Genomic DNA, 26,736 nt, shown 5'->3' with positions numbered 1-26,736 from the left:
CGGTGAGGGGTCCTTTACCCCTTTTTTTCAGTTTGTCACAGTTTGTTACAGTTTTTTTTTTTTACATTGAACCATGCACAGAAATGCAGGATTTCCTAAAGGTTTTAGATGATACAGAAGACATTGTATGCAGCAGGTTGAGAAGGAGAAAGGCAGTTAACTCACTTTCATGCGGAAAGACAATGCCCTAATAGCCTCCTCATCAGCTGCATCATCCTTCCCTTGGAAATCTCAAGGGCTAACAATGTCCTCTTTTATAATGAAAGCTCGGAACTGTGTAATTTGATTTGAGCTTTGCCATTAAGCAACCCTGAGAAATCTCAAGACAAGCTATGACTTAAAGGGTTGGCATGCCTGTGAGTGTTGCTTGAGACACACAGCATTTGACAGCTATGGCTGTACAATTAGGAAGATATCTCCATTCCTGCCCAATGTGGATGTTCATCAGAATGCAGACTTATCGCCTACTCTTCACTAGTATTTGTGTAGACATTTTCCTATAAATAATGTACTACAACAAGCTTGGCGGTATACCAAATGGTGTCTAACAAAAGTACTTCCCCAGGCATGTCCAAAGACCATTTCGGCGGCCTAATCCCACCCACTAGTCGGTTTAATCCAGCCCTTGTGGCAGTTCAATCCTTTAAAAAGCTCAACAACTTTGGGGTAAAATAATAAAAAAGTTCAACAACTTCAATCCTAAAAAAGTCAACAACTTTGGTCGGCCCCAACGGCCCTTCATTTCATCAAATCTGGCCCTCTTTGAAAATAGTTTGGACACCACTGCATGGCTAGTGCAAGGCTTTCACTTTGCGCAAAAAAACTTCCCCTCCTTCTCCTCTCCCTGCTTGCCTCCCTTATCCCCCTGCCCTATCTGCTCCAGAGAGTTGGGGGAGACCCCAGAAAAGATCTAGGGTGTGTGTGTAGGGGAGAGAAGACGGTGACTTCCATTGCACAGCGCTAAGTCCTTGCGCTTCAACATTGTTGAACACCACCCAAAGAGTATATGCTGTTGTATAGCAAACTGCATGTTTATTCTGTGTAGGTCCCACACTGTGGAAGTGTTTTCTCGCCGTATTTGATGTTATTGCATGTGCAAAGGTATGCCACACTCTGATGTGCATGGCTATATGGGGAAGGGGCAAAAGTTAAATATCCAGAAGTTAAAAGGATTAGGTAGAAAGGCATGGGAAAGCCTCTGCCAGAGACCCTGGAGAGCCCCAACTAGTCAGTAATACATACCTGAGATATATACAATAGCTGAGGCTGCTGAACAGACTCTTGGGCTGGGATGTTTAGGGGCTGTTGTTGGAGTGGGTGGTTACTGTTGGTGGGAGTGGGGGTTTGTATCTTTATTTTAGATCTTGTGATTTGTGTGAAAATATTTCGGTTTGTTTTTGTATTTTTAAATATGTTATTTATTGTTTATATGACTACTTTCATTATGTTGTAGTTCTGTGCTTTTTTTCATTTTGCAAGCTGCCATGAACATGGTTTGAACTGTGGAAATGCAGCAGCATACAAATAAAACTCACCTTGGAGAATAAGGGTTGTTAGGCAAAGGACATACGATGCGCTTAGCTAGCTACATGAAAATAAAGCTTAGACTCTAATTCTTAGTTTTCCCAGTTGAGCCCCAACTCAATTACAAAGCAAAATCTGGAGTCACAGTGCAAGACTAGATACAGCTCTGTGTGCACAAGTAATCAACTCCAATTCCCCCTGCCCAATTTAATTACAAAATAACATTTGGTGTAACGGCTAAACGCATACCAGGTGACCTCTCGCTTCAATCTGTCTGAAGCATTTACAAGACTCTGGCTCTGCCACACAACTTGCACTGTCATTTTTTAAAAAAAGCATTTTATTGACAGTTTGGAGCACACTATAGTATTACTAACAAAACTACTCCTTGCCTTTACACCTGGTTGATGCATATGCAAAAACAGCTGTGCAAACCTAAGTATATACAGTGATTAAATTTTTTCTAGAAGAAGAGGAGCAGGAACTCCCACCTTTTTTTGACAGACAACCCTAAGTTGTTGAGTTGTTTTCCAGCTGGGAAAAAAAGCCCCGGGTATATATGCATCTCTCCACCCATCCACTTTTTCTATTCCTTCAAATTAACTTTTTAATAGAAGACATTCATGCATATTGCCATATAGCAATTATTATGTTATACATGCATGTTGCCATAGATAGCAATTATTGTGAAAAATCAATATGATGTAATTGTTTCCCTTTCAAACCATGATACAATAGCGTTTCCTTTGCTCATGGAATTGTTCCGCAACATGACCCGTCAAACCAACTTCAAAGGGCTGAACCACATGTTACAGCCAAACCAAGCCTATTCCTATGATGAAAGGAAGAAGGGGAGTGCAATTTCAATGGCAGCCCCATGTAGTTTTTTTTAAAAAAAAATGTACTCATGCCCTCACACTTTGCTTCTTAAGATATTATTAACGTGCCAAAGGAACAATAGCTCACAGATTAGTATTAATCTGCATTTGGACAGAGAGGGAAACATTAATTTCCATCTGAATTCTATTCAACTAAAAAAAAATGAAATGGAAATTTGTGAGTCAATCTACCAAGCAAATTCTTATCCTTTCCTTTTTTGCCGATTCTATTTCCACCTCTACCTTCTAAAGAAATACTGAAAACATTGACACTTCACACTAGTGAAAATTATCCTGTCAAAATGCATGATAAAAATGGCAACTCAGATAGTGAATGAGCATGGGAGTTCACATCACATTTCTGATAACTCCCCACCATCCTGTCAACAATTACACACACACACACCCCTCATTCACACTGCCGTTCCATCAGCATAAATTTGGCACATGTAAAGGAATGTTGGCAACCCACCAGCTGTTTGTGATTTGAACTAATCCGAGCCCAGTCTTTACTTTCTGATAGTACAAGATCTACATCCATTGCTGGAACATGTATAGTAAATTTTGCTTCGAATCTATAGCCACTGTTTAATCAGAACTCTACAACCACAATGCAGAATCCCACGAGTGCAGCTGGTTGTTTTTATCTCCCATTTTCTTCAAACAATTTCCTCTTCTTCCATTCAACACTATCTGTGTGCTTGTTTGTTTAAAAAACAACAACAGCAGACAGATCAAAACACAGCATTTGTCCATCCCAGGGATAGCTGACATGGTGACCTCTAGATTTTGTTGTCGAACAGCTTCTGGGCGGTGCCACAATGATGGGCCAACACTTGCAATTTGGAGGGAGAGCAGTTGGCTGCTAGAGCCAAAATAAAAATAAACTTTCCATTGCTGTACACACAGGACCCTAGTACATGTCATAGGAACTCAAGAGGACTGGGGTTTTTCTTCCCCCCCTCCCCCCCCCTGTGAAACACCAACTCCCCACAATAAATGAACGAGAAACCCCAGAAAAGGGGCAGATCAGCCTACCATCACTGTTGATGCAGACAAACTGTGGCACCTGAGTACCAGGCCCACACTCCTTCTCATTGTCTGGAACGCAGTCTTCCAGCCGTACTATCCTCCAATCAAAGCAAGAAGGTTCTTCACATGGGATGGCTTCAAGCAGATGAGGACAGTTGCCAGTACCCCCTGTAGGTTCGTTTGTAATGCGACGTTTCCTTAGTTTAAAACCTTGAGTATGAGAAATAAGGAGCAATTATCACGGTGATTTCAATGCATGAGGTATAACCATCGTTTCCCATTCACGTTTTAAACTGTATGGTTTTTGCCAAGTGCTTCCTAAAGACAGCTGTGACGTGTTTGTTCAGTACAAGACTTTATGTAATTGACATCTCTGAAATAACAAAATATCCAAACTTTGAAAGTATTGGAACTCTTGCCATTGAACTGCTGACTTTTGCATTGCGTGTTCAAGTGTTAATATGTATACCATATTTTCCCGTTTATATTTTTCCTAAATTTTTGAAGTTTAAAATAAGCGGTCGCCTTATATAGGGTTGGCAGACTCAATAGAGGACAGGACTTCTGTTCCTTTAATTGCCCTGCTCTCTTTTGAGTCTGGAAACCTTAAAGAGAAACCAGCAGACCCTTTGCTTGGAAATTAAACAAAGGGTCTGCTGGTTTCTCTTTAAGGTTTCCAAACTCAAAAGAGAGCAGGGCAATTAAAGGCACAGAAGTCCCGCCCTCTGTTGAGTCTGGCAACCCTAGTTTTATACAGTACATGGATAGTGCATAATGCATTTTCTTAATTTCGAGTCCCAAAAAATAGGGAGTGTTATATACACGGGGGCGTCTTATACACGGAAAAATGTGGTGTGTGTGTGTGTGTATTAGATAAATCTGAAAAACACATTTCAAGTGCAGCCGCTGTGTAAGTTGCATAATGTTGGAGATACCCTTTGATATTTGCCTGTTCTGTTTATATAGATACTTTTCATATACTTGAGGATGTGAACAGAATCCATGTGTGAGGCTGTTCACTTGTGTGCTTGACCCTTCCTGTCTCATGAAAGCAGTCATAGGAGGTTTGATTTTTAAAAATGTTTGGGCGGGGGAAAGGCTTTTATTTGCCATCTTTTTACATACCGGCATCGGAAATGTGATTTAGTATTTGACAGCATCAACCATAAAACAAATATATTCAGGTCTCCTTTGTTTTCTAAACTTTAATCTTCCACCTCTGAGGAGAAAGGCTGCTCAAGTAAGTCTCTGATCACCCAAAAATCCAGAAAAGTGTAATTCTGACTGAAGAGCAGGCATGGCATAAAACCTTGATCTTCAGCGCTCAGTTCAAGGTGTAGCCAGGCTTCAGCTCTTAGTTCTTGGAATATATTTAGCTTTTTGTGAGGCAGCTCTGAGGCAAATGTGGGCCATTAAAAAAAGAGTAACTGAATCTGAAGGAAAAGAAACAGAATGGAACAAAAGTGTAGGAGAAACAGAAACAGGAAATATAGGTAAGATAGGTAAGAGAAGGAGAAGGATCACAATTATAAGTGCATGAGGGTTTTTTTAAAAAAAGCTGGCAAATACACATATTTATCAATAAAAGAGAATGAAAAGAAATTGGCGTACATTACAATCTACTCAAAAGTAAGCCCTACTGAGTCCAATAGAGCTAACTCCCGGGTAGGTGATAAAGGACTGCAGCCTAAAAAATAAAAGATGAGAAAGAGGGAAGGGGAGAGTTTGTACTGATAAAGCAGCAAATGGGAACAAGCAACCAAAAAAGAGGGAAGTTTGTAATTCCTGCAGAACGTTTCTGAAAAGGTTTTTAAGTAAGCTGCAGATGTCAGTTTGCTTCCAAATCCAAAGGCAAGAGGAGCCCACCAAAACAGAGGAAGGCAAAGACAGAAAGAGAATAAGTAAAATAAAATGAATTGTGTTTCTCTTCAACTACTTGCCTCAAGGTTGCAGAAAAAAATAGATTTTAAAGTTACAGTACAATGGCCGTGTTCAAAATGAAGCTGAAATGTGAAGGCGGGGAAGGGTAAGCTTGTATGGGGGTATGTGAGCAGTTATGCCTGGAAAGGGACTTTTCGCTGTTGACTAGTCAGGAGATTAAAATATTTCTGGATCTGGCTTCCATTACTGCGATAAATCTTGGAATTCGCTGAGAGGAATGGTTTTAGTATGTACAAATAAACGTTTTGAAGAGCAAAGTATTTCTTTGGAAGCTGAATGTTTGGCTATTTCGTGAGCACAAATCATTCCAGATGGATGGTGTCAAGAATGCCATAACTAAGTCCATGGGGATTTCTGTTTGTGACTGAAGGTGACTTTCTCTGCAGAAATATTTCCTTCTCTGAAATATTGGCAAGTCCACCCTGCTTTCTGACTTTCCTCTACTGATCTCCAAAGCACTGCAGCTGCTTCTTAACATTATTTGTATACAACATCTCACCGAAGTTCACAGGGCAGTTTATCACATAAAAATACAAAATAAAAACACAAAGTACATAAAAAACCCAAACCAATAACACCCTGCCCTGCTCCCACAAACACATTTAAAAATCCATAAATTGTTTAATCAGCCAAAGGCCTGGATACAGAGAAATGTTTTCATATATATAATGAAGGCACCAGACGAGGCCACCCTGGGGAGAGCATTCCACAAACAGGGAGCCACCACAAAAAGACCTATCATCATGTTATCACCCTCTGGACCTCTCGTGGAGGAAGCACATGGAGAAGGGCCTCAGATGATGATCACAGGGTCTAGGGCCATTCATATGGGGAGAGGTGGCCCTTGAGGTATTGCAGTCCTGAGCCATTTATGGGGGGCAGTGGGGCAGTGGTCTGTGGGGACCTGTACCAGCCAGGAGGAAGGGGAAGCTTCAGAGGCATGAGAAGCTTCAGAGCTGGAGGAAGAGGCAGGTCAGTGCAGTTAAGGGCCAGGTGCTTCCCCACTATCCCTGGCACCACTGTCTCCCAACCAGAACCAGGAGAGAACTGAAGTGGGAAGAGCAGGAGCAGCTTCCACGCAGGCATGGTCTCTAGCTATGTGCATGCAGCCCAGGGGGGGAATGTACATAAACTGCTGGAGGGAGAGTAGTCCCCAGTTGCTGAAATTTCTCCTTATGGAGCGGACCTGGGGATTGGTGTGCGTCAGTGTCCAGAGCTGTAGAAGCAACTGTGTTACCTGTGACAATAAAGAGTTAAATCTCTGACATATACATTCCTTTGGTTGGGAGACATCTCAACACATACCCCTTTCTTCAGTGAAGTCCTTATTATCAACAATGGCTACAATAAAAGAAGAATTCAGATAGACAGTACTGCCTTATGGTTCTAAAACTAAGACAGTAATGCCTGTTTGAATTCCTATTTAATACTGGCAGCAAACATGGCAGCCTCTTTCAGATCAAATTTTGGTGGCACTGGCCTTACTTCTATCTGTATACAAGGCTTATGTCAAAATCAACCTAGAGCTCAAACATTATTCTAACTTAGCTCAGTATGCAATAAAAGCAACTACCGTAATATGCGTTTAAAATGCACATACCCTTTTTGGCTTGTTGGTCATCACAGCTTTCAAAGGTACACGGCCCCCAAGCCGACCAGGCTGATACCTCACACTCTATGGGGCACGGAATATGGCACAATTGCGTTGTGCTAGGTGTCGGCCCTGTGCACAGTTTGTAGTCCACTGGCTTAGATGCTAAAGGGAAGAAAAAGACAACACACATGAATGAAGCTTTGCTGCAAGTCAACACTGCTACCCATCAGAGAGTGCTTTCTCATCTCTTTATAATTCGCTCTTCTTCAAGCTGGTGCCCTCTTAGAGCCCAGGAAGCTGTACTAGAAGCTATACTAGAGCTAGTTCATATCCAAGACATGACGTTTGGAAATCTCTGAAAATATTGCATAATTCCCAAGCATTCTGTTCTTCCATTCCATGCAACAAAAACACAGCTGCACCCCATAAGCAATGACGCCACTTTCAAAAGGCTATTTCAGACCACTTAAGGGATGCATGTGTGAAGTCCACACTGTTAAAGAAAAAGAAGCTTGAATACATATGCTGTGTAGTTTCTCAAACTCCTATTTCCTGCAAGAGGGGGAAATGACAGCAGTGTGCTTTCTGTATGCTACAGCCAGACAAAATCTGTCTGGCCTGTGAGGATCCCTTCCCTGGGTACATGCATGCAGTGGCACAGGAAATAGAGGCAAAGTGTATCTCCTTAGGGAACTTTCTATGACTCTTGAGATAGTAGGGAGCACATCACACAAACTAGTTAGAGACACTTAAGAAGTAAGAATTCACTAGCTGGATTCTCCAATAATAGCCAGCCATAACCTCGGGGGGCTCATAAGCAGCACATAAGCTGTGAGATAACTCAATTACAAGTATACTGCCTCTGAACACCAAGGCTCCATTTTTAGCTTTAAAAAAAGAGAGAAGACAAGCTGGTCCATGCTGTTTCCAGCCCAGTCTTCTGAATGGTGCTATAGTGAGATCTCCAACCCAAACCATAGAGGAACATCTTACACAATTTCACTGTATCAGATTTACAGAAGAGGATCACATATATGGAGGAAGGTTTCTTTTTAATCTACCAACAAAGCTACTTCACTCTAGGAAATCCTTTACTCTAGTAACTGAGGCTGCAATGAAATTGCACAATTCATTGCTCCACAAAGTGGCTCACAACATAAATACACAGCCAAAGAAAATCATTTAAAATACAGTATTCATTTAGAACACTAAAACCTAATCCCAGCACAGAAATTAACAACACAGCCATGAAAAAGGAATTGCAACAGACTTCAACATTGCCTGCATTTTATACTCCTGGCATAGAAAACATCAATGGCCTTTAGAAAAAAAGATGGTCTTTGTGGTCAACTTAGAAGAGGCCTGCCTAGCATCCAAAGGGATCAAATTTCACTGTGTGGCCACTGCCAAGAAAGTTTTCGTGATAACAACCAAAGGCTCTCCAAACCAAGAGTAGTCAGTGTAGTGCCTACAGAGGTGGTTGGGTTACAAATCCCACTATTATTGACTATATTGGCCATGCTGGCTGGGGTTGATGGGAACTAAAGCCCAATAACATCTGCAAGGCACCCCAGCTTTGCACATGCAAGTGAAAGGAACCCCTTACTTTCTGAATTAAGGTTTATAAGCAATAGAAAGTGTAAGTCACAATGTTTTGTACAGCACAGGAAGTAAAGTTCACCAGGAGCCTCTAAATGCATTAAAAGGAATATGAGAAATAAATGTCTAGTTTATCCGTATTGTTCCATGCATGTGGAAGTGTAATCAGTTATGCTCTTTTATCATTCTTTTTAATATCTTCAACGTTTTAATGTGAAAGCCCACAGCTTCAGAAACAGAGAAACTTTTTTTTTTATATATAGAGCTGCGTGTTCTCTATACAGCCAACATACTTTTCTCAAACTGGAGAGCGAGTCCTTAGACATGTTTCATTGAAACGTCAGACTGAAGGCCTCAATTACATACCTGTTATTTCAAAAGTGATTGATAGAAGTGGTGCAGCACTAGCCCTCGATGTGCTCTGTGACTGACTTTCTGAAATAGCAGGGACAAAGACCGCCATGAATACAAGAGAACGGAGGGTTTTTAATACAGCCTAAGACAGAACAAGCTGCTTAGAATACACAGCTTACACTGCAAGTATGGAGCATCTAACAGCTATAGTGGTTGAGTTTCCTTTGTTTGTCTGCCATTCCCTAGTTCAACCTGTGCTGATCGGCACAGACTGGCAGAGAAGTGGGAGGTACCGGTAGGGGTGTGTGTGTGTGTGTGTGTGTGTCCGTCCCTACATGTATATGCAGGCCTATCTTCCTGTGTGTGTGAGAGAGAGAGCAGGTGTGGGATGGTCACATCACCTTTAAATAATACATAGGAATCTCAATACAGTTTACCCGTGATGTCCTCCTGCCTCCTACAGCTTTATAAACATAAGCTCAACTTTCTCTCTTTACTAGCTGAACCTCTAGGGAAGGTTACTGAGACAGAGCAGTTCAATAGTCTCCAGTTCTCCTAACACATTCTAACAATAATAGCTTTGATGTCAGGCTATACTAAGGAAAGATGTTATGGACTATTGAAATCCTGATCCCCTTTGGAAATTTGCTGTTGGCTTTATTAATATCTTTCTTTATGCAAGACTTATTGTCACCATCTAAATGGTACAAAGATTTTGATTCTTCCTCATTGACTGATCGATTTCCCTGTCCTCTCAGATGGTCTGCATTATGAAAATTATGCACTTCCATCATTATTATTGGGTCGAAATATGTGCCACATGCAGAGCAAGAATGGTTTGATCCAAGTATCTGGATCAAAATCGGCTCTTGGCTATCTAGCCTTCTCAAGTAACACCTCCGTGTGCTCTGGGTCTCTAAAACATCATTCTTATTTGAAACAAGCTAAGGACACCTCCGTGGCTGTATTTCCTTAAAAGTCAATGTGTACAACCTAATGCCAGAATACATTGTGGATGTTTCAGGTCGTTCGAAACTGTGGGCTAGGATGCATTTTATTCAAGTTTATTTGGGTTTTATGAATTGTTTTATACCATTAAAGAAGGGGTGGGAACTATATTGTTATATTCTACCATACAATTGCTTCACTTATTTAGACCATGTCACTTACTTAAAGATACAACCCACCGGTAAGTTCTCCTGTGCAATTCCGCAAGTGCAAGTTATCAAGAGTTTTGTGAACTTCTAAAATTCCCATTTCAATGCCGGTACATACAGAGAAGGGAAAGTCTCTTTGTTTTTACAAGTTGTTAGAGAGAGATTAACCTGATAGAATGCTGATTCCATGACAGGATGGTCCACGGAGCCTTTTTCTTTTGCAATCTCCATGCCCATGGAACATTTCTTAGATTTCATAAATATACTGTAACTTTAAGGCTGCCTTTATCAATGTGATGTACTCCAGATGTTTTGGACAAGGACTTTCATCACACCCAACCAGCACATCAATGTGGGCTGGGGCTCTAGTCCAAAACTCTATGTGGAGCTACCTTGAAGATGGTCCAGAGGCTACAGCCACTGCAGAATGCAACTGCTAGGTTGGTAAGTGGGCAGCCCCGATGGGACCATGTGACACCAGTCCTGAAAGCTCTGTACTGGCTGCCAGTGAGCTACTAGGCCCAATTCAAGGTGTTAGTACTACCACATGAAATCTTGGAGATGATGCTGTGGTGGCACTGCCACTGGGGGCCACCCAGTTAGTGCTGACCTGTGGCAGGGCCTTTTCAGTGGTGGCTCCCCAGTTGTAGAATGCCCTCCCCTAGTGTGGTGTGCCTGTCTCTAACATGATTGATTTTCAGGAGGAATATGAAAACATTCCTATTCACCAAGCATTTGGCTGAAGAACACTGTTCCTGGCAACCTTAAGATCATTGCACGGGACAATGTTTTTAACTGCTTTTAGAAAGTCCTGACCCATAACTGCTTTTGGATACTTTTAATTGTAATTGCTTTTGGAATGTTTTAACTGTTTTAGAAAGTTTCTGCTTTGTTTCTGATGGAGGGACGACATATATATTCATTCATTCAAGAAATAAAACATCTGGAGAGGACAAGATTGGCACGGGCAGCTTTAAGTTGTGAGAGGCACGCAAAAAATAGGAAGATCATACCAACACACTGTTAAATGGAACATTGCCCACTATAAATGAGAAGAGGGGTTGTGAGACTCAAGGGATTTTTCAGGTAATATAAGAAGGGAATGTAAAGATAAACTTTTCATTTAAATGAGAAATTGAGCTACTGAAGAACTACAAATGGATTTTAAAATAGAAATAGTTTTCTTCCTGATGACAATTATCACTTGGCTGCTCTTCATATATTTCACAAAGCTAGCATTGTCCTGGTGCCCCAATGCATATGGCTGCAGTAAACAACAGATACCACTGACCCCAAACAGTGTCTGGGTCATCTACCTGGAGCTGCATTGCATGACAGAATCAACTGTTTTTTGCTGGCAAGATCCTTTATGCATGGTGAAGGAACTTGAAGGCAATCAAATAAGTAGAGAGGGTAGAATTCAGTGATAGAGCACATACGTTGTATGTGTCCTATTCCAGCCCCAGTTCTCTGGTTAAAGGGTCTCAGGTAACAGGTGTATGAAGGACTGAGTTACAAGATATGCATCTTTGCTCATTGGATACCTGAAGCAGGTGGGTATTTGGTGCTGAACTAGCAATTCCTAACATTCAGTTGAGAAACAATGGCCAATTAAAAATAATAATAATAAGACTTCACATTTGTATACACTTCCAATTGATTCATGCACATTATGTGATTTTCATCCTGACAATAACCCAGTAAAGTTACTATCACCTGTGTTGCAGGTGAAGGGACATAAGGCTGAGAATGGGTGGCCTAAGCCAACCTAGTGCATTAACAGCAACAATGAGAATCAAACCAGAGAGACTCCCTGATTTGTGGCCCGGTCTTGTAGTCATTATGCTCCACATTTCCACAAATGCCATAACTCAGAAAACATTTATACCTTATAACTGAAATGTGATTTTAAGAGAACTGAAAATGGTAAAGTTGGAGGGTTTAACATTTATGGTAATTCATTCGTAATGGTTTCAAACATACCTTCTTTTTCCTTAAGGGTATTTAAATAGGAGAGGAGATTTTCATTAGCTTGCACACAATATACCTCCCGAACCTGAATCCCACCTCCACACAGAGCTGTTTGATTTCCTCGACGTTTATCCTGTTTGCTTAGTAAAGGGTCAATGCGACATTCTGTCCATTCTGTGGTTCTCCATCCATACCTGAATCAAACAAATTGCCAATTAATAAAACTAGCAATAGAAACACACAATAAAGCAATCAGGAGTTAACATCATAAGCAAAGGGAAGCTTTTGTTATCAGCAGGGAAGCAATCCAAAGGTTTGTTTTTTAATTAGCTAAAATGGTTTGGATACAGACTACAGTACATTAGTTGAACTTAGGTCCCTTTAAAATCAGCAATATAAGCTAGTCATGGCTTAGGTCCCACTGGTTCCAATGGGAATGATGTGCAACTAAGTAAGGCTACAATCCTACACTGCTTACCTAGAGATCAAGGGGCATTAAGGCTATAGCACTATTAGCCTGGATGCAACCCAGCAGTTCCTTCCAGGTTAGAGAGGAGCTTCATTTACACTAAATGACAGATAATTATTAAAATAATGAATAGATTTATTTATGTATTGCAACCGACAGGCATATTGCTGCCTGAATGGAGGCAGAACGGATTGCCTGGGTAAGCTGCCGAAACAAACTGAAGCTAAAAGAATGCAATGAAAACACAAGGAAATCCAAGATAAACACGTATACATTGAAAATGTTGCATGCAGGGAAGGGAATTAGAAACTTTCAGTTTCCCTTTGATAAGAAACAGAAAAGTTTATCGTGCACAACTATAGCTTTTGCTCCCTATGCACTTCTGCTTCTCATATATATATATATATATATATATATATATATATATATATATTCATTCCTTCATTGTCAAAATGATGGCAGTTTCTCTGGAATGCTCAGGCCTCCCTGCTGAGCAATGATGAATGATCAGAAGCTGTGAGCTTTCCAATCAGCCCAGTGCACAGAGGAAAAAAGATCTGATACAGAGTTAAAAATCTCAATCAGCCTTATGAAGCGAAAGAAATGTCACAAGACGCTCCACTCAATGAGTGCTTTAAGCAGATATCAAGGGAACCATTTCTACAGGCCACGGGAGATGGAGAATGATATTCCTTTTCTTCCGAGAAGAATGACAATGCCCCACAATCAAAGACAGGAAAGCAAAATAACACAACATCAAAAATAGCTTTGCTAAGGCTGCAATCCTGTACCATACACACTAACCAGGGAGTTTAAAGGGGCTTACTTCTGAGTAGGCATACATACTATTGCACTCCATGACTCCTTCCCAGAAAATGAAGGAGAAGATTAAACATGGGAGGAGGGGAAGGAACCCAGACAGTTCCCTATGTTCATGTGCTAATATTAATCTCAATTAGAAGCTGCACATTAAAGAAATCGTTTGAATCTAAACTGCTTACTGCCATGTCTTCTGGGCTCTAAGCAGGACTAATTTATTTACTGCTACTTTTAGATCTTTCCCCTACTGACCAGTTGCTGAAGACATCAGGATGCTCAAGGAATATTTATCAGCCTTGCACACAGATCGGGTCTTTTATCCCTCTGTGTGTAGAATACTTCAGAGACTGAGAATTTGCTGCAAAAAATATTATGAGGAAAATACTGCTCTTGTCCAGCAATTACATTGATTTACTCCCAAAATGAAACTCTGGTGCCAGCTTGCTGAGACGGATACCAGTTGGCAATACATTGAAGATAAGGCAACTAATGCTCCTCTCCCATATAATAACTGGAATTTCTTTCTAAATTATGGGCATACACATTTCCTAGAGCCAGTGGATATCCCTATCTATATACACAATAAAGTGTGTGTGTGTGTGTGTGTGTGTGTGTGTGTGTGTGTGTGTGTAAACATATGACTGTTGCTTATCACTTGTGAGCCCTCTCTTGCCATTGGCTGAACTGCAGTGATGTTCCACTTGTGAACCTCTGTGTTACACACCATTGGGAACATGATGATGAGTACTTTTGGTTCACTGGCTTCATCCATTACACAGGGTAGTATAATTTTAGATAGTCCCTTCCGCCGTAGGAGGAGGGGAGACTGTGGGCGCCACAAGCACTCCACGAGATGGGGGAATGGATGCCATTCCCCCCAGCCTACTGGCCGGCTCCCGGACGCGACGCTCCCTTGGCGTGTCCAATCAGGACGTTCCAAGGGGGCGCGGCTTGCTGATTTAAGCAAGCCCGCAGCCAGGAAACAGTCTCTTTTATCTTCACCACCAGCTGCCGCCCTCCCTCCCTTTAGGCAAGGCTCTCTTGACATTGCTATGGACATCGGTTGGTCGCCGTTGAGGGGCCTGGTAGGAATTTTACCACTTGGCAAATTGGCTCTGGCCTGGTGGTTTTCACCTACCTCGTAGCAACTCGTCACAACTTTGGTTTTGGCGGTAGGCATTGGATTATCTCTGAAAGGTTACCGGGGGAGGTTGCTGCCATCACCTCCCCCCAAATTGCTGAAGGGTACTCCCTTAAGGAGTCCAGGGTGTGGCCATGTCCAAAGCCGTGGTAGGTGAGGGCCTAAGGCACGACCCCTAGCGGTGGCCCCAGGATGAGTTCCTAGTTGATGTGCATCGCAGGGCTCACCCAACGGTGGTTAACCCTTCACGGACTGCCAGCAGAGCAGGCTGGAGTCGGATATAGACGGTTAGATCCAATGCCTAAGCCAATACCTCTCTACATCCATAATCAATAAAGTTGTGGCCTTCTACGCCCATTAACCTTATGCAATGTGTCCTGTGTCTTTATTTATTCCAGGGTGGGGGGCTCAGGGCATCGCCACACAAACCTCCATAACAATAACCTCATGGTGTTCGCGCTTAAGTTCTAATTTAACTGCAGCTTTCAAAACTCTTTGAAAGCGAACTCTTGCAAGGACTATTCAAAAATACTGAAAGAAAGAACTAGAGCCCACAAGAAGGGTGATCACAATATTGCAAAACTATTGATTTCCAAGAATGACAAAGAACGCTTTTAAGGTGGCAGGCCCAAAGGAACCTCTTTTTTGTCTATTTACCAGGACCCAAAATGGTTTTATTGTACATAATTCAAGATGCATTTGGAGGTGGCCAAAAAAAGCTCTCCAGGTGCTGCTATCCTTATAAATTCTTATAAATCCCCACATGTGAATGTGGTAGCCCTATTTTGGATAACTGCGAAAATTTGCTTCCTTTCACCCTAAAAGAATGAGCTTGCCTGACTAACTAAGAAATGGGGCCTTCTAATCTGTGTTGAACACTTAAGCACATGCCAGTAGAAAACCAGAAAATATTTCCATATTAGTTGAAGCAAGTCTGATAAATGTTAATCTGGTGGCATAGAAGCTTCAGTAGTATTGTTCCTTCCCGCACCAATAGGTAATGGGAGAAGGCTATGTGACTGGAGCTCATGCTGGAGCTCTGACCATGGTAACCCTACAGAAAGAATGGGCTCCTTCCATTACTATTTATTTATCTGAAATGTAACCCTGGGCTTCACACATCATCCCACTAACACAAAATAGAGGGCCCCTGCAGCAGCTCCCAGGCTGCAAGAATAACATGAGTCCCAGGCATACCCATTGCTGAAGGTCTAGGGACATGTCAATACTTACGTGATACAAGGAGCCACCCCATCTCCTTGAGATGTGCACTGTTCCGTTTCTTCTAGCTCTGGACACTCGTTTTCACTGCCAATAGGAAACTGCTTAATGGTCCGTGTTCTTGTACGATTACCTTTAGGGGATGTCAAATCAAAGCATGTTTTGGAACATGGACTCCATTCAGACCATTCTGACACCTGGCATTCCTTAGTGATCACACAGGACTGGAAGGTAATTGGTAGCGTCTCTTGTTGGCAAAAGCTGTAAAAGAGCATTAAGGTACTCAGAAAATGTATGCATTTATTCATTTTTATGACTGCATTATACACACTGCACAATAAAATGTGCCTTCTTATACCCATATCTTCTGGGAAGTGATTTCTACTTCATGAAACAGACATTTCTGCACCTTGTTCTAGATATTTAGATGGCCAAGAATTAGAGGAAAGGCTTCTTTAATCTGTTTGTAATAAGAAAAACTTGTTAATACTTTAGATTATTTATGCTGGATCCAATAGGAAAGATTGCATTAAGAGCCATATTAAATGACAGTAGTGAGCAAGTCAGAATGTAGTTATTTCAAAAATTAAAATTGCCAAGCTGATAATTAAAAGTGTGTGTATGTATAGTGACGTGCCTTTAACTATATATCTGCGGCGATTCATTTCCAATTAAGAAAAGTCATCTTAGTACACTGCCTAATTGATGTCAACAAATGGTTTACAATTCTATTAGCCTTTTATATGGGCCAGAGCTGATTAATATTCTCATCTGAAATCCAGTTAATTTTTACATCCATGGCATAAAATACTTGTAAGCAGTTTCATCCCTCATAGTTGACCTACTGCCAATATTCAGAGACATTAGTTCCCATCCCTTCTAGAAGTGGATGGCTAGGCAAAACTTCTCCACCTTCTAGAAGAGGCACATTTCATGTTCAGCATGGGAGGAAGGAGGCCCCTGGTCAACAGCTGGGTGGAATCACAAGGGCAGATCAGATCGGAGGCCATGTCACTTCCTGTATGCAGTCTGAAAGGAAGCCGAATTCGGGAAAGTGCCAAAATTTAATTCATTCATTAATTCATTAATTATTTTTTTGCTTATCCACCAGCCACCATGGAGGACATTTCTACTTTCCTTTCTTCAGGAAACTGGGTAGCTGCCAGTTGTTGGAAAGGAATTGTACTAAATCTCTTGGCTGCCAAATGCAGCAGCCTACGGTAAGTCCTTTTTCTTTTTGCTTTCCTCTTAGCAAAACTGTTCTTTCTTTATCTGCACATGGACCAGCTGATTAGATGATGGCTGTTGTCCTTTTCTTAACCCAATTATTGACTCCTGGGCACTTGGTAGAAATGACAGTGCAGAGGCGGAAGCTAAGCAGAGAACAGGCCTCTAATACTGCTTCTCAAATTAGAGGGCTTGTGGGTCGGGGGCTAGAAGTGCCACCAAATGCAAGACCTGGAAAGGCCTCCCTTTGACAACACAGATAAAGGGTATTGTGATAGGGCACTGAGGCCAATATCCAATGGGGATTGCTTCTAGCCCCACCCCGGGTTGCTAGTTATTAGGTAGTGCAAACAGTTCATGCTGTCCTTTGCCTTTCAATTGCTTTTCCTCTCACTATTGTGCAACATACGGGCTGGGTCTCCTGTGTCATCTCTCTTTCTTATTGGCTTTCCATTGTGGATGGTATTACACTTCAGTGTGATATGCTTAACTGACATTAAGGCCTGTCACTAGAACTGCACAAAATGTTAACTGTCAATCACTAGTCAAATGAGATTAATTTAAAAAAAAACAAAAACATACCCACTATTGTTCCCTGAAAAAAAAAAGTGGTGGTAATAGATACACACAAATAGAGGCAACGATTTCTGACATATGAACAGTGCCAAAGGGGCCTGCGTTCATCAGACAAATATATTCCACAGTTCAGATAACCAACAGCTGCAATGACAGCTTCCTCATGCAGCAAGGACTGCAGAAATCACTGAGAATACACACACAGCCTCACCCTGTATGTGAAGTCAATCGATAATTCAGAGGCAAATGAAAAATTATTGCGGTGTCTTAGAGCACATTTACCCCATACATTTAAAGCACGACAATTCCACTTTAAATGGTCGTGGCTTCCCTCAAAAGAATTCTGTGAGCAGTAGTTTTTGTTAAGGGTACTGAGAGTTGTTAGGAGACCCCTATTCACCTCCAAGAATTACAATTCCCAGAGCTCCCTGGGAAGGAGGATTGACTGAACCACTCTGGGAATTGTAGCCCTGGAAAAGGAATAGGGGTCTCCCAACAACTCTCAACACGATTAACAAAGTATCATAACCAGAATTCCTTTGGATATCATAGCACAGTGGTACCTCGGTTTAAGAACAGCTCTGTTTACAAACTATTTGGTTTACAAACTCCGCAAAACCGAAAGTAGTGTCCCGGTTTGCGAACTTTACCTCGGTCTAAGAATGGAAGCCGAACAGTAGAAGGGCACCGGTGGCAGGAGGCCTCATTAGGGAAAGCGTGCCTCAGTTTAAGAACGGCTTCGGTTTAAGAACGGACTTCCGGAATAGATTAAGTTTGTAAACTGAGGTACCACTGTACTTTAAATGTATGTTTTAAATGTGGTCTTTGAGGTTCAGCCTTCCACAACCTGGTGACCTCCAGATTTTTAGGGTACAATTTTCATCGATGCTGACCATGCTTGATGGGGGCTGATGGGAAATGTAGTCCAATAACATCTGGAGGGCACTAAATTGAGGGACACTTATCTGGATTATGGGTCATTCGTCAGCTTTCATTGCCAGCAGATGCATCAGCCAGCCTGGGACAAGTGTGAGTGGGTGTGGGTGTGTGGGTGTGGGTATATATACACACACACACACACACACACACACACACACACACACACATATACATACATACATAGAGAGAGAGAGAGAGAGATGAACTGATGAACAATGGGTTAACAAAGTGAAAATGGAAAATAACATGACACCTGAATCCAAGCACAGATGAAGCTGACATGCTGTTGATTTTGAAGGAAGAAAGAGATGAAAGAAACTGCAGAGTTCCTGGGTTTGATTTCCTAGAGAATAGTTAAGGGGGATCCAGGAAGAATGCATTACAATTACTAAGGACCCCATTCCTATTTTATTACAAGCAGTGCTTTTTTCTGGGGGGGACGCAGGGGTATGCATACGCCTAAGCATTTTATGAATCTAAGTTTGGTCTCATTGACGGGCAGTATTTCAATATGAGTAGGAAAATAAGAGTACCCCTAAACATTTTTATTTTTATTTTAGAAAAAAGCACCGATTACAAGCAATAGTATGTACTGATGAAGAACACATATTGTCAAAACTGCTGTTATTTAATAAAGGGGGGGAAGCCCAAACTTATTTATTACTATTTATTTCTATAACAGCATTTCACACTGCTTATATGTTGATAAATATGTGTAAGAATCACAAATTGACACTCAAAACCTTTTCTTAGAGCTGCAGTCCTTGACTTCTGGAACAGAATGGGACTTATCCTGCGTAAACATTCACAGGGCTACATTTTACCCTTTTGCTTTTGAAGGTACTCAGACATGTAGCAGTTAGAGTAAGGAGGTGAAAAATGCTTTATGTGTATTGTCATTTTGACTAGCTGCAATACTGGGGAGCATCTCGGTGGTAAGGAGGGAAAATAAACAGGTGCAAACTGTTTGCCCTACGTATCACCGTCAATTTTTACAATCTCCACTGCTGCCCAGCACCATTTCCTCAGTATTTCCTGTCTGAAAAATTCCAGAATGAGGGTGGCCACTGTGAAAAAGGCAGAGGATATAGTTTCATGGAAACTTTTGCCATGCTATTCTCAATAGGGTTGCCAGAGACTCAATAGAGGACAGGACTTCTGTGCCTTTAATTGCCCTGCTCTCTTTTGAGTCTGGAAACCTTAAAGAGAAACCAGCAGACGCTTTGCTTGGAAATTAAACAAAGGGTCTGCTGGTTTCTCTTTAAGGTTTCCGGACTCAAAAGAGAGCAGGGCAATTAAAGGCACAGAAGTCCTGTCCTCTATTGAGTCTGGCAACCCTAATTCTCAAAGTTTGGGTATGGTAAATATCTTGTCTCCTTTTTTAAAATCCAGATACTGCACTATTCTAGCAATGAAATGAAGAACCAGAATTACCTATAGATCAACGCTTGCTGGGGGAAGGGAGACATTATGCACAGGAATGCATAGCACAAGGCATAGCTGAACTTCATGTGGTGCTCACTTTATAAAGTGTAAGCTTCCTAAATTGGCTCTAGATTCCCTACCAAGAAGTAAAATGGAAACATTAACTTCCAGCCTGCTTTTAGTGGTGGATGCAGCTTTTCACTTAACGTGAATACCATGGGGTGAATTGAGACAACGATAATTGCCTACGGAGAAATTGGAGCTGATACCAAGTGTCAAATATCACCATCAGGTAAAAGGCTGCAAAAATTATAGCATGTTGTAGACAGAAAACCCAGGTCTGACTCTCAAAAACCAAAATGAAACTTACAGTGCTGAGTTAGCTCAAAAGGTTCCCATTAACCAAACCATGTGCTTCAATAATATATTAATGGAAATAATGTATGAATAATACATTATTCCCATTAACCAAACTATGTGCTTCAAACCAATAAAGAGACTAACATATATAATGGGGAAACTTGTACGGCAAGTCCAAACAATTTCATCTTGAGTTATGATGGATTACCACATGCAAAAGTGTCTGCATGGTGGTGAACACAGATGCATATGCAAAGGGGTTAAAATGCTAATTTGAAAAGAAATGTCTGTCCTAATAGAATTTTCCATTACTCGGTCTGCTTTTGCATGGCTAAATAGTATTAGAAACCTTATGTGTTGTTCTGGAAATCCCACATAAGGTCAAAGCAAGGGTAAGGGGTCTGCATCAACAAGTAGAAGAAACCAGATAGAGGATGACCTAAAAAAACATACAGTACTAAGAAAAAAAATTATCAAAATATGTCTTCATGGCAACTGTCATTGAATCGTGGTCTCTTCTGTTTTGTGCTCTCCTGAAACCTATTAGGCTTCAGCTGCTTGTTTCAAAATACTGGTTTTTAGCCATGGTCAGACTGCTCTCTACAGCAAATACCAGTGCTCAGGGCTGATATTTAGTAGGAAAATATCATTTGCCACATCCACATGCAATGCCTCTCCTTCCCCCTTCTGCTGAGCACCAAGAGAACAAACACACAAGAGGTAACCGGCTGTACTCTTACATAAATAAAATATATTTTTCACTATATCGTATCAAATAACTTATAGAATTCAATGGAAATAACTCATAAAGTTCAACGGAGTAAGCAGAAGACCCCGTAGATCAGTTCATTCACAGATCAGTTCATTCACGACGTCCATCCATGTACTAGTGTCTATTCCACCTGTGTCTTTATATGTTCATAAAGACCAAACAATCCACATGGGAGCTTGCTACAGCTCCACGGAATCCTTTCGCTCACAGAGTCTAGACAAGGATTTCTGGAATATTGGCCTTGTTTCGCCATCCTGGGCTTCATCAGTTGTACAAGTTCTAAGTAATGCAAATAAATACAATATCATAGTTTCACACATTTTAACAGGAAGAATAATATAAATCATATATACAACTGTACATACCATATGTGATGTAACAAGACTGCGGATCTTATGGCATAGTTGTAGCTGCAATAAACAGCAACTGTTGCAATGTGGGGTTATATGGACAGGGCACAGTACTGATTTCAGTTACAGGTGTTTGCAATCCACAGATACAGAATTTCTTTCTTAAAGTGGCACAGCAAAAGTAAAACAAACTTAATCCATGCTCAGGTGTTATACATGTGAACATTTATACAAACTCATACACAACTATAATACTGCAACATACTGAAATTGATTATAGTTGCTTTTTATGAGTTTGTACTAATGTTTATATGCGCAATACCTGAGCATGGGCCAAGTTTGTTTCACTTCTGTGGGCCATATGGGTCACTTTAAGAAAGAAATTTTGCATCTGTGGATTACTATTACCTTAGATCTGAAGATTGAAATTGATTGTAGTTGTGTATGAGTTTGTACAGTTGTATATAGTATATACTATGGACTTTCCTAAGCCAGTGTCTATCCAGTTTCCTGGGGGCTGTTACAGCTGTATGGAGCTCTTTCTGGGTGGAATGGTGCTCTAAGCTGCTGCCACAAAAGTGGTAAAAAAGGCCCAGGCTTTTAAAAAAAAACCCTTCACTCTGTAGAGTACTCCCCTGACTTAACTTTCCCTTCGCTCTCAACTGTATTGCCTTTTTATGCTGGAGCTTCATTTTACCCCTTTTTTTTTGCATTTCCCCCCATTACTTTTTATTCCCAGCACACTAGAACTGTTAACATTTATTTTCCCCTACTTGATTTCCCTTTTGATTACATACTGACTCCTCCATTGTTCTGGAATGAATAACGTAACTAAATTCAGCTGGGAGAATGCTGCCAACATACCGGTAATCTCTGGGTACATGTCAGAAATGAAACAATTGAATGCTGAGTTGTTATTTCCAGCTTTAAAATGAAAGGGGGGGAACCCACCTCCTACATACAAAGAGCACAATAATTCCAGGTTAAATAAGTAACAGCAGCTTACACACTAATAATGCAAGACTGATCGGCTATAGACCATTAACTCTACATGATGAGGGGGTTCCACATTCCTGAGGCCTTGGGGGTTTCATATTCTGCAGATGTCTAGGGAACTACTCTACCCTGTTTATTCCTTTAATGTGGGCAGCATTTCTCTGCTTTAATTCTCCTCCTTTTAGTGTCCTATATAACCTGAGCATTCATAAACATGATTTCCATTTTCCATCGGAGATTATTTTGTTTCAAAAGAAAAAGGAAATAAAACAAATTACTTTTTTTCACTGAGTGCAGTCGACACAGCATACGTTTGGTCATTCAAGAGTGTATGCTTTAAAGAAAAAGAAAAAGAAAAAAATAACACAAAGTTCCATCTCTTTTGGCAGTAACCTGGTAATTTTAGTACAGGGTCCAGCACTACCAAGCAGGGGTCATGAAGCACAGCTGTATTCCCCAACCTGTGCTCCTTTCACAGCTCATAACTGGAATCCTGTACTGAAAGGTGTCCCATCTTAGAAGAAGCAAGATGGGGCCGGACAACATGGCAAGTTGTGGCGTAGTGCCAAAAACCATGAGTGGAAGCCCACAAATTCCAAATTTCAGCTCATCTCTCTGCCATAAACCTATTAGGCAAGTGGCCCAGACTCTTGATGCAAATATGAAATATGGAGATAATATTGGCCACCTTATGGGGTGGTTGTAAGATTTACACAGATAAAAAACTCCATAAAATGCTATGAACCTTTTAAGGCATTATATAAATGCTACGTATTAAGAAATACAAGGAAGACTCACAAAAATTTGTGGGAAATTGTGGAGAGGGTGGTTAGGAGTTCTGCCCCCATGTAGGCCTCCAGGATGTCTCTAAACACATCTGGTACGCAGGCTGAGACCCTACCTGCCTGCAAACTGTGTCACCAGAGTGGTGCATGCTCTAGTTATCTCCCACTTGGATTACTGCCATATGCTCTACGTGGGGCTACCTTTGAAGGTGACCCAGAAACTACAACAAATCCAGAATGTGGCAGCCAGACTGGTGACTGGGAGTGGCTATCAAGACCATATAACACCGGTTCTGAAAGACCTACATTGGCTTCCAGTATGATTCCGAGCACAATTCAAAGTGTTGGTGCTGACCTTTAAAAGCCCTAAATGGCCTTAGAATCATAGAATCATAGGGTTGGAAGAGACCACAAGGGACATCCAGTCCAACCCCCTGCCAAGCAGGAAACACCATCAAAGCATTCTTGACATATGCCTGTCAAGCCTCTGCTTAAAGACCTCCAAAGAAGGAGACTCCACCACACTTCTTGGTAGCAAATTCCACTGCCGAACAGCTCTTACTGTCAGGAAGTTCTTCCTAATGTTTAGGTGGAATCTTCTTTCTTGAAGTTTGAATCCATTGCTCCGTGTCCGCTTCTCTGGAGCAGCAGAAAACAATCTTTCTCCCTCCTCCATATGACATCCTTTCATATATTTGAACATGGCTATCATATCACTCCTTAACCTTCTCTTCTCCAGGCTAAACATACCCATACTGCCTTGACCCAGTATGCCTGAAGGAGCGTCTCCACCCCCATCGTTCGGCCTGGACACTGAGGTCCAGCACCGAGGGCCTTCTGGCAGTTTCCTCCCTGCGAGGTGAGGTTACAGGGAACCAGGCAGAGGGCCTTCTCGGTAGTGGTGCCCGCCCTGTGGAACGCCCTCCCTTCAGATGTCAAGGAAATAAACAACTATCTGACTTTTAGAAGACAGCTGAAGGCAGCCTTGTTTAAGGAAGTTTTTAATGTTTGCAGTTTTATTCTGATTTTAGTGTTCTGTTGGGCCAGATGGGCGGGGTATGAATAATAAAACTATATTATTATTATTATTATTATTATTATTATTATTATTATTATTATGTGTTACAACTGCCAGATTCAGGAGACTTCATTCTCTCTCAATCTGTTTCTCAAAAACGGGATAAGAAAATCCACACCAGTGGCCAATTTTTGCCTTCACTCTCTGCTTAAATGGATCGCTGTGAGGTCTGTAATGAGAACAGACTGTGCCTTCAGATACTCACCTTGTCACAGCTATTGATCAGGCTGAAATATCCCTCAAACCAATCTGGAAAAAGACTGGGCACCTTAATTACCACAGGCAAGGGATGAAATACGTTCCAGTGCCACTTTCCGGGTATCAGCAAATGGATATATCGCAGCAAGTCAAAGGGAATGGTTATACAAATGCGGACATAACTGCTTCCAAGACTGGGCATTGCAATTCTTTGTTTTGCATTCCGACATTTGTATATGGAAGCTGCTTTACACTGAGCCCCTATCTCTGGTCCACCTAGCTGAATATTGGCAACAACTCTCCAACTTCTCTTTCCCAGTTCACCACCATCCCTGGAGAGAGGGGGCTTTGTTACCTGCAGCTATCTATGCTACAGGATGTCCCTTTGCGGCTCCAGCTAATACCTGGGACTGGCTCTGCCTCCCTCTGCACTGCTCCAGAGTGTGACTTAGGCTGCAACATCCACACCAGGCACCCCCAAACTGCGCCCCTCCAGATGTTTTGGCCTACAACTCCCATGATCCCTAGCTAACAGGGCCAGTGGTCGGGGAAGATGGGAATTGTAGTCCAAAACATCTGGAGGGCCAAAGTTTGGGGATGCCTGATCCACACCATATATTTAAAACACTATGATACCATTTTAGACAGCCATAGCTTCCACCAAAGAACTCCTGGGAGCTGCAGTTTGTCAAGGGTGCTGTAAGTCGTTACGAGACTCCTATTCTCAGGGAGCTGAGAGCTGATAGATGAGACCATTTTGAGGCTTGTTTGTTTGTTTGTTTTGCAATCAAGCAGTATATAAATTTTATGAAGTAATAAATAAAATATCCCCAGCCCAGAGCTACAATACCCAGATTTCCCTGAAACAAGGGATTGGTTGTTAAACTACTCTGAAAATTGTAGCTCTGGGAGGGGAATAGGAGTCTCCTAACAACTCTGAGCACCCTTAAGAAACTACAGCTCCCAGAACTCTCTGGGGGAAGCCATGACTGTTTAAAGTGGTTTCATAGTACTTTAAATGTATGGTGCGAGTGTGGCCTAAGTCACATTCTTCAGCAGTGCAAAGGGAAGCAGGGAACAACCATTGATGCAAAGTATTTGATTTACCAATGAACTATAAACTTTCCCGTAACCAATGAGAAAACTGGCACATCTACTTATTTACTATTTAAAAATACCCTTAAGAGAACTATGTTTGAGACACAAGCACATCATTGCCATCAGTCATTCAGTGGGTGTAGAATGATAGAATTGTAGAGTTGGATGGGACCCCAAGGGCAATCTAGCCCAACCCTGTGAAATGCTGGAATCTCAGTATCTGGCATATAAGGCTGAAACAAGAACAATTCTGGGAAAATGCTGGCCCTTTTAAATCTGCTGGATTTGCATTGGCGTTCATAGAACCATATGAATGCTGCTTCAAAAGAAAAATTTGCCAGATTCTTCTATGAACAAACTAATGCTTCGTTCCTATGCATTAGTTTGCAGAGTCTTCTTGTAACCTGTTATATTTCAGGTTATGTGGGTTGGTATGCCCTGAAAGCTACAGCTTCACTAGATTTTAAGAAACGGTCTCAGTGGTAGAACATCTGCTTTGCACACAGAAGGTCCCTGGTTCAATTGCCACCAGGGTTCAATTGCCTACCATCTCCAGGTAGGATTAGGAATGCCCCGTTTGAGAGAGCTGTTGCCAGTCAACGTCAACAGTACGGAGCTCGATGGACCAATGGTGTGACTTAGAAGCATAAGGCAGCTTCCTATGTTCTCTGGCCACACTCTCACACATAATCTAGGCAAACATAACTCACAATGCAACTTCATTCCTGCTGTGCCATGCCCTATGTCCACTGCAGACAGCCAGTGATATGAGGCTGGGGGGAGGCACTGCACAGAACAATTGTGCCACGTCACACATAGTGTTTATCTAAAGAGGAGGGAAGGAAACAAAGAGCAAAAGAAACCCCGTGTCTCTCAAAACATCTGGTTGAGTCCTCTGTGGCTGGGTGATTCTGGTTCAGAGCCGTGACAGCATAAAGGCATGGATGTTCCTTGAGCCCTGAGAACCTTGTATCAAGGGAGGTTTGTGAAAGAAAGCCCATTTGTACTTCCTCCGTGACAAGTGTCACAACATTCACAAGGAGATGAGCATGAGTAATTTATTTTGACCATTTCATAATGTATATTGTTGCCAGGCCTCTCTTGGAACATTAGAGCATAGTGGATTGTTGTAAGCAAACAGCAAAACCTCTGTTACGTATTTCCAGTTCGAAAACTGACTGAATGGCCACTTTAAAAATGTTTTTCAGTGGCGCTCGATGCAAGTTAAATCA

General features: G+C 41.6%; 1 protein-coding gene across 2 annotated transcripts in view; it reads right to left on the bottom strand.

The window, feature by feature from the left end:
- The window catches only part of THSD7A (thrombospondin type 1 domain containing 7A), a 277,260-nt gene that overhangs the window by 100,122 nt on the left and 150,402 nt on the right, over positions 1 to 26,736 (bottom strand). The window contains exons 4-8 of one of the 2 annotated variants that reach the window (XM_035129456.2): positions 15,713 to 15,961; positions 12,063 to 12,244; positions 8,935 to 9,003; positions 6,976 to 7,131; positions 3,441 to 3,644 (exon numbers count right to left, since the gene is read on the bottom strand). In XM_035129456.2, the coding sequence (XP_034985347.2) occupies positions 3,441 to 3,644; positions 6,976 to 7,131; positions 8,935 to 9,003; positions 12,063 to 12,244; positions 15,713 to 15,961 (860 nt within the window). The remainder of the gene's footprint in view (positions 1 to 3,440; positions 3,645 to 6,975; positions 7,132 to 8,934; positions 9,004 to 12,062; positions 12,245 to 15,712; positions 15,962 to 26,736) is intronic. The other variant, XM_060280749.1, reaches the window with a different exon arrangement.

Source organism: Zootoca vivipara, chromosome 12, assembly GCF_963506605.1.
Source record: "Zootoca vivipara chromosome 12, rZooViv1.1, whole genome shotgun sequence".
Taxonomy (NCBI): Eukaryota; Metazoa; Chordata; class Lepidosauria; order Squamata; family Lacertidae; genus Zootoca; species Zootoca vivipara.
This window is presented reverse-complemented; position numbering and strand designations above follow the sequence as displayed.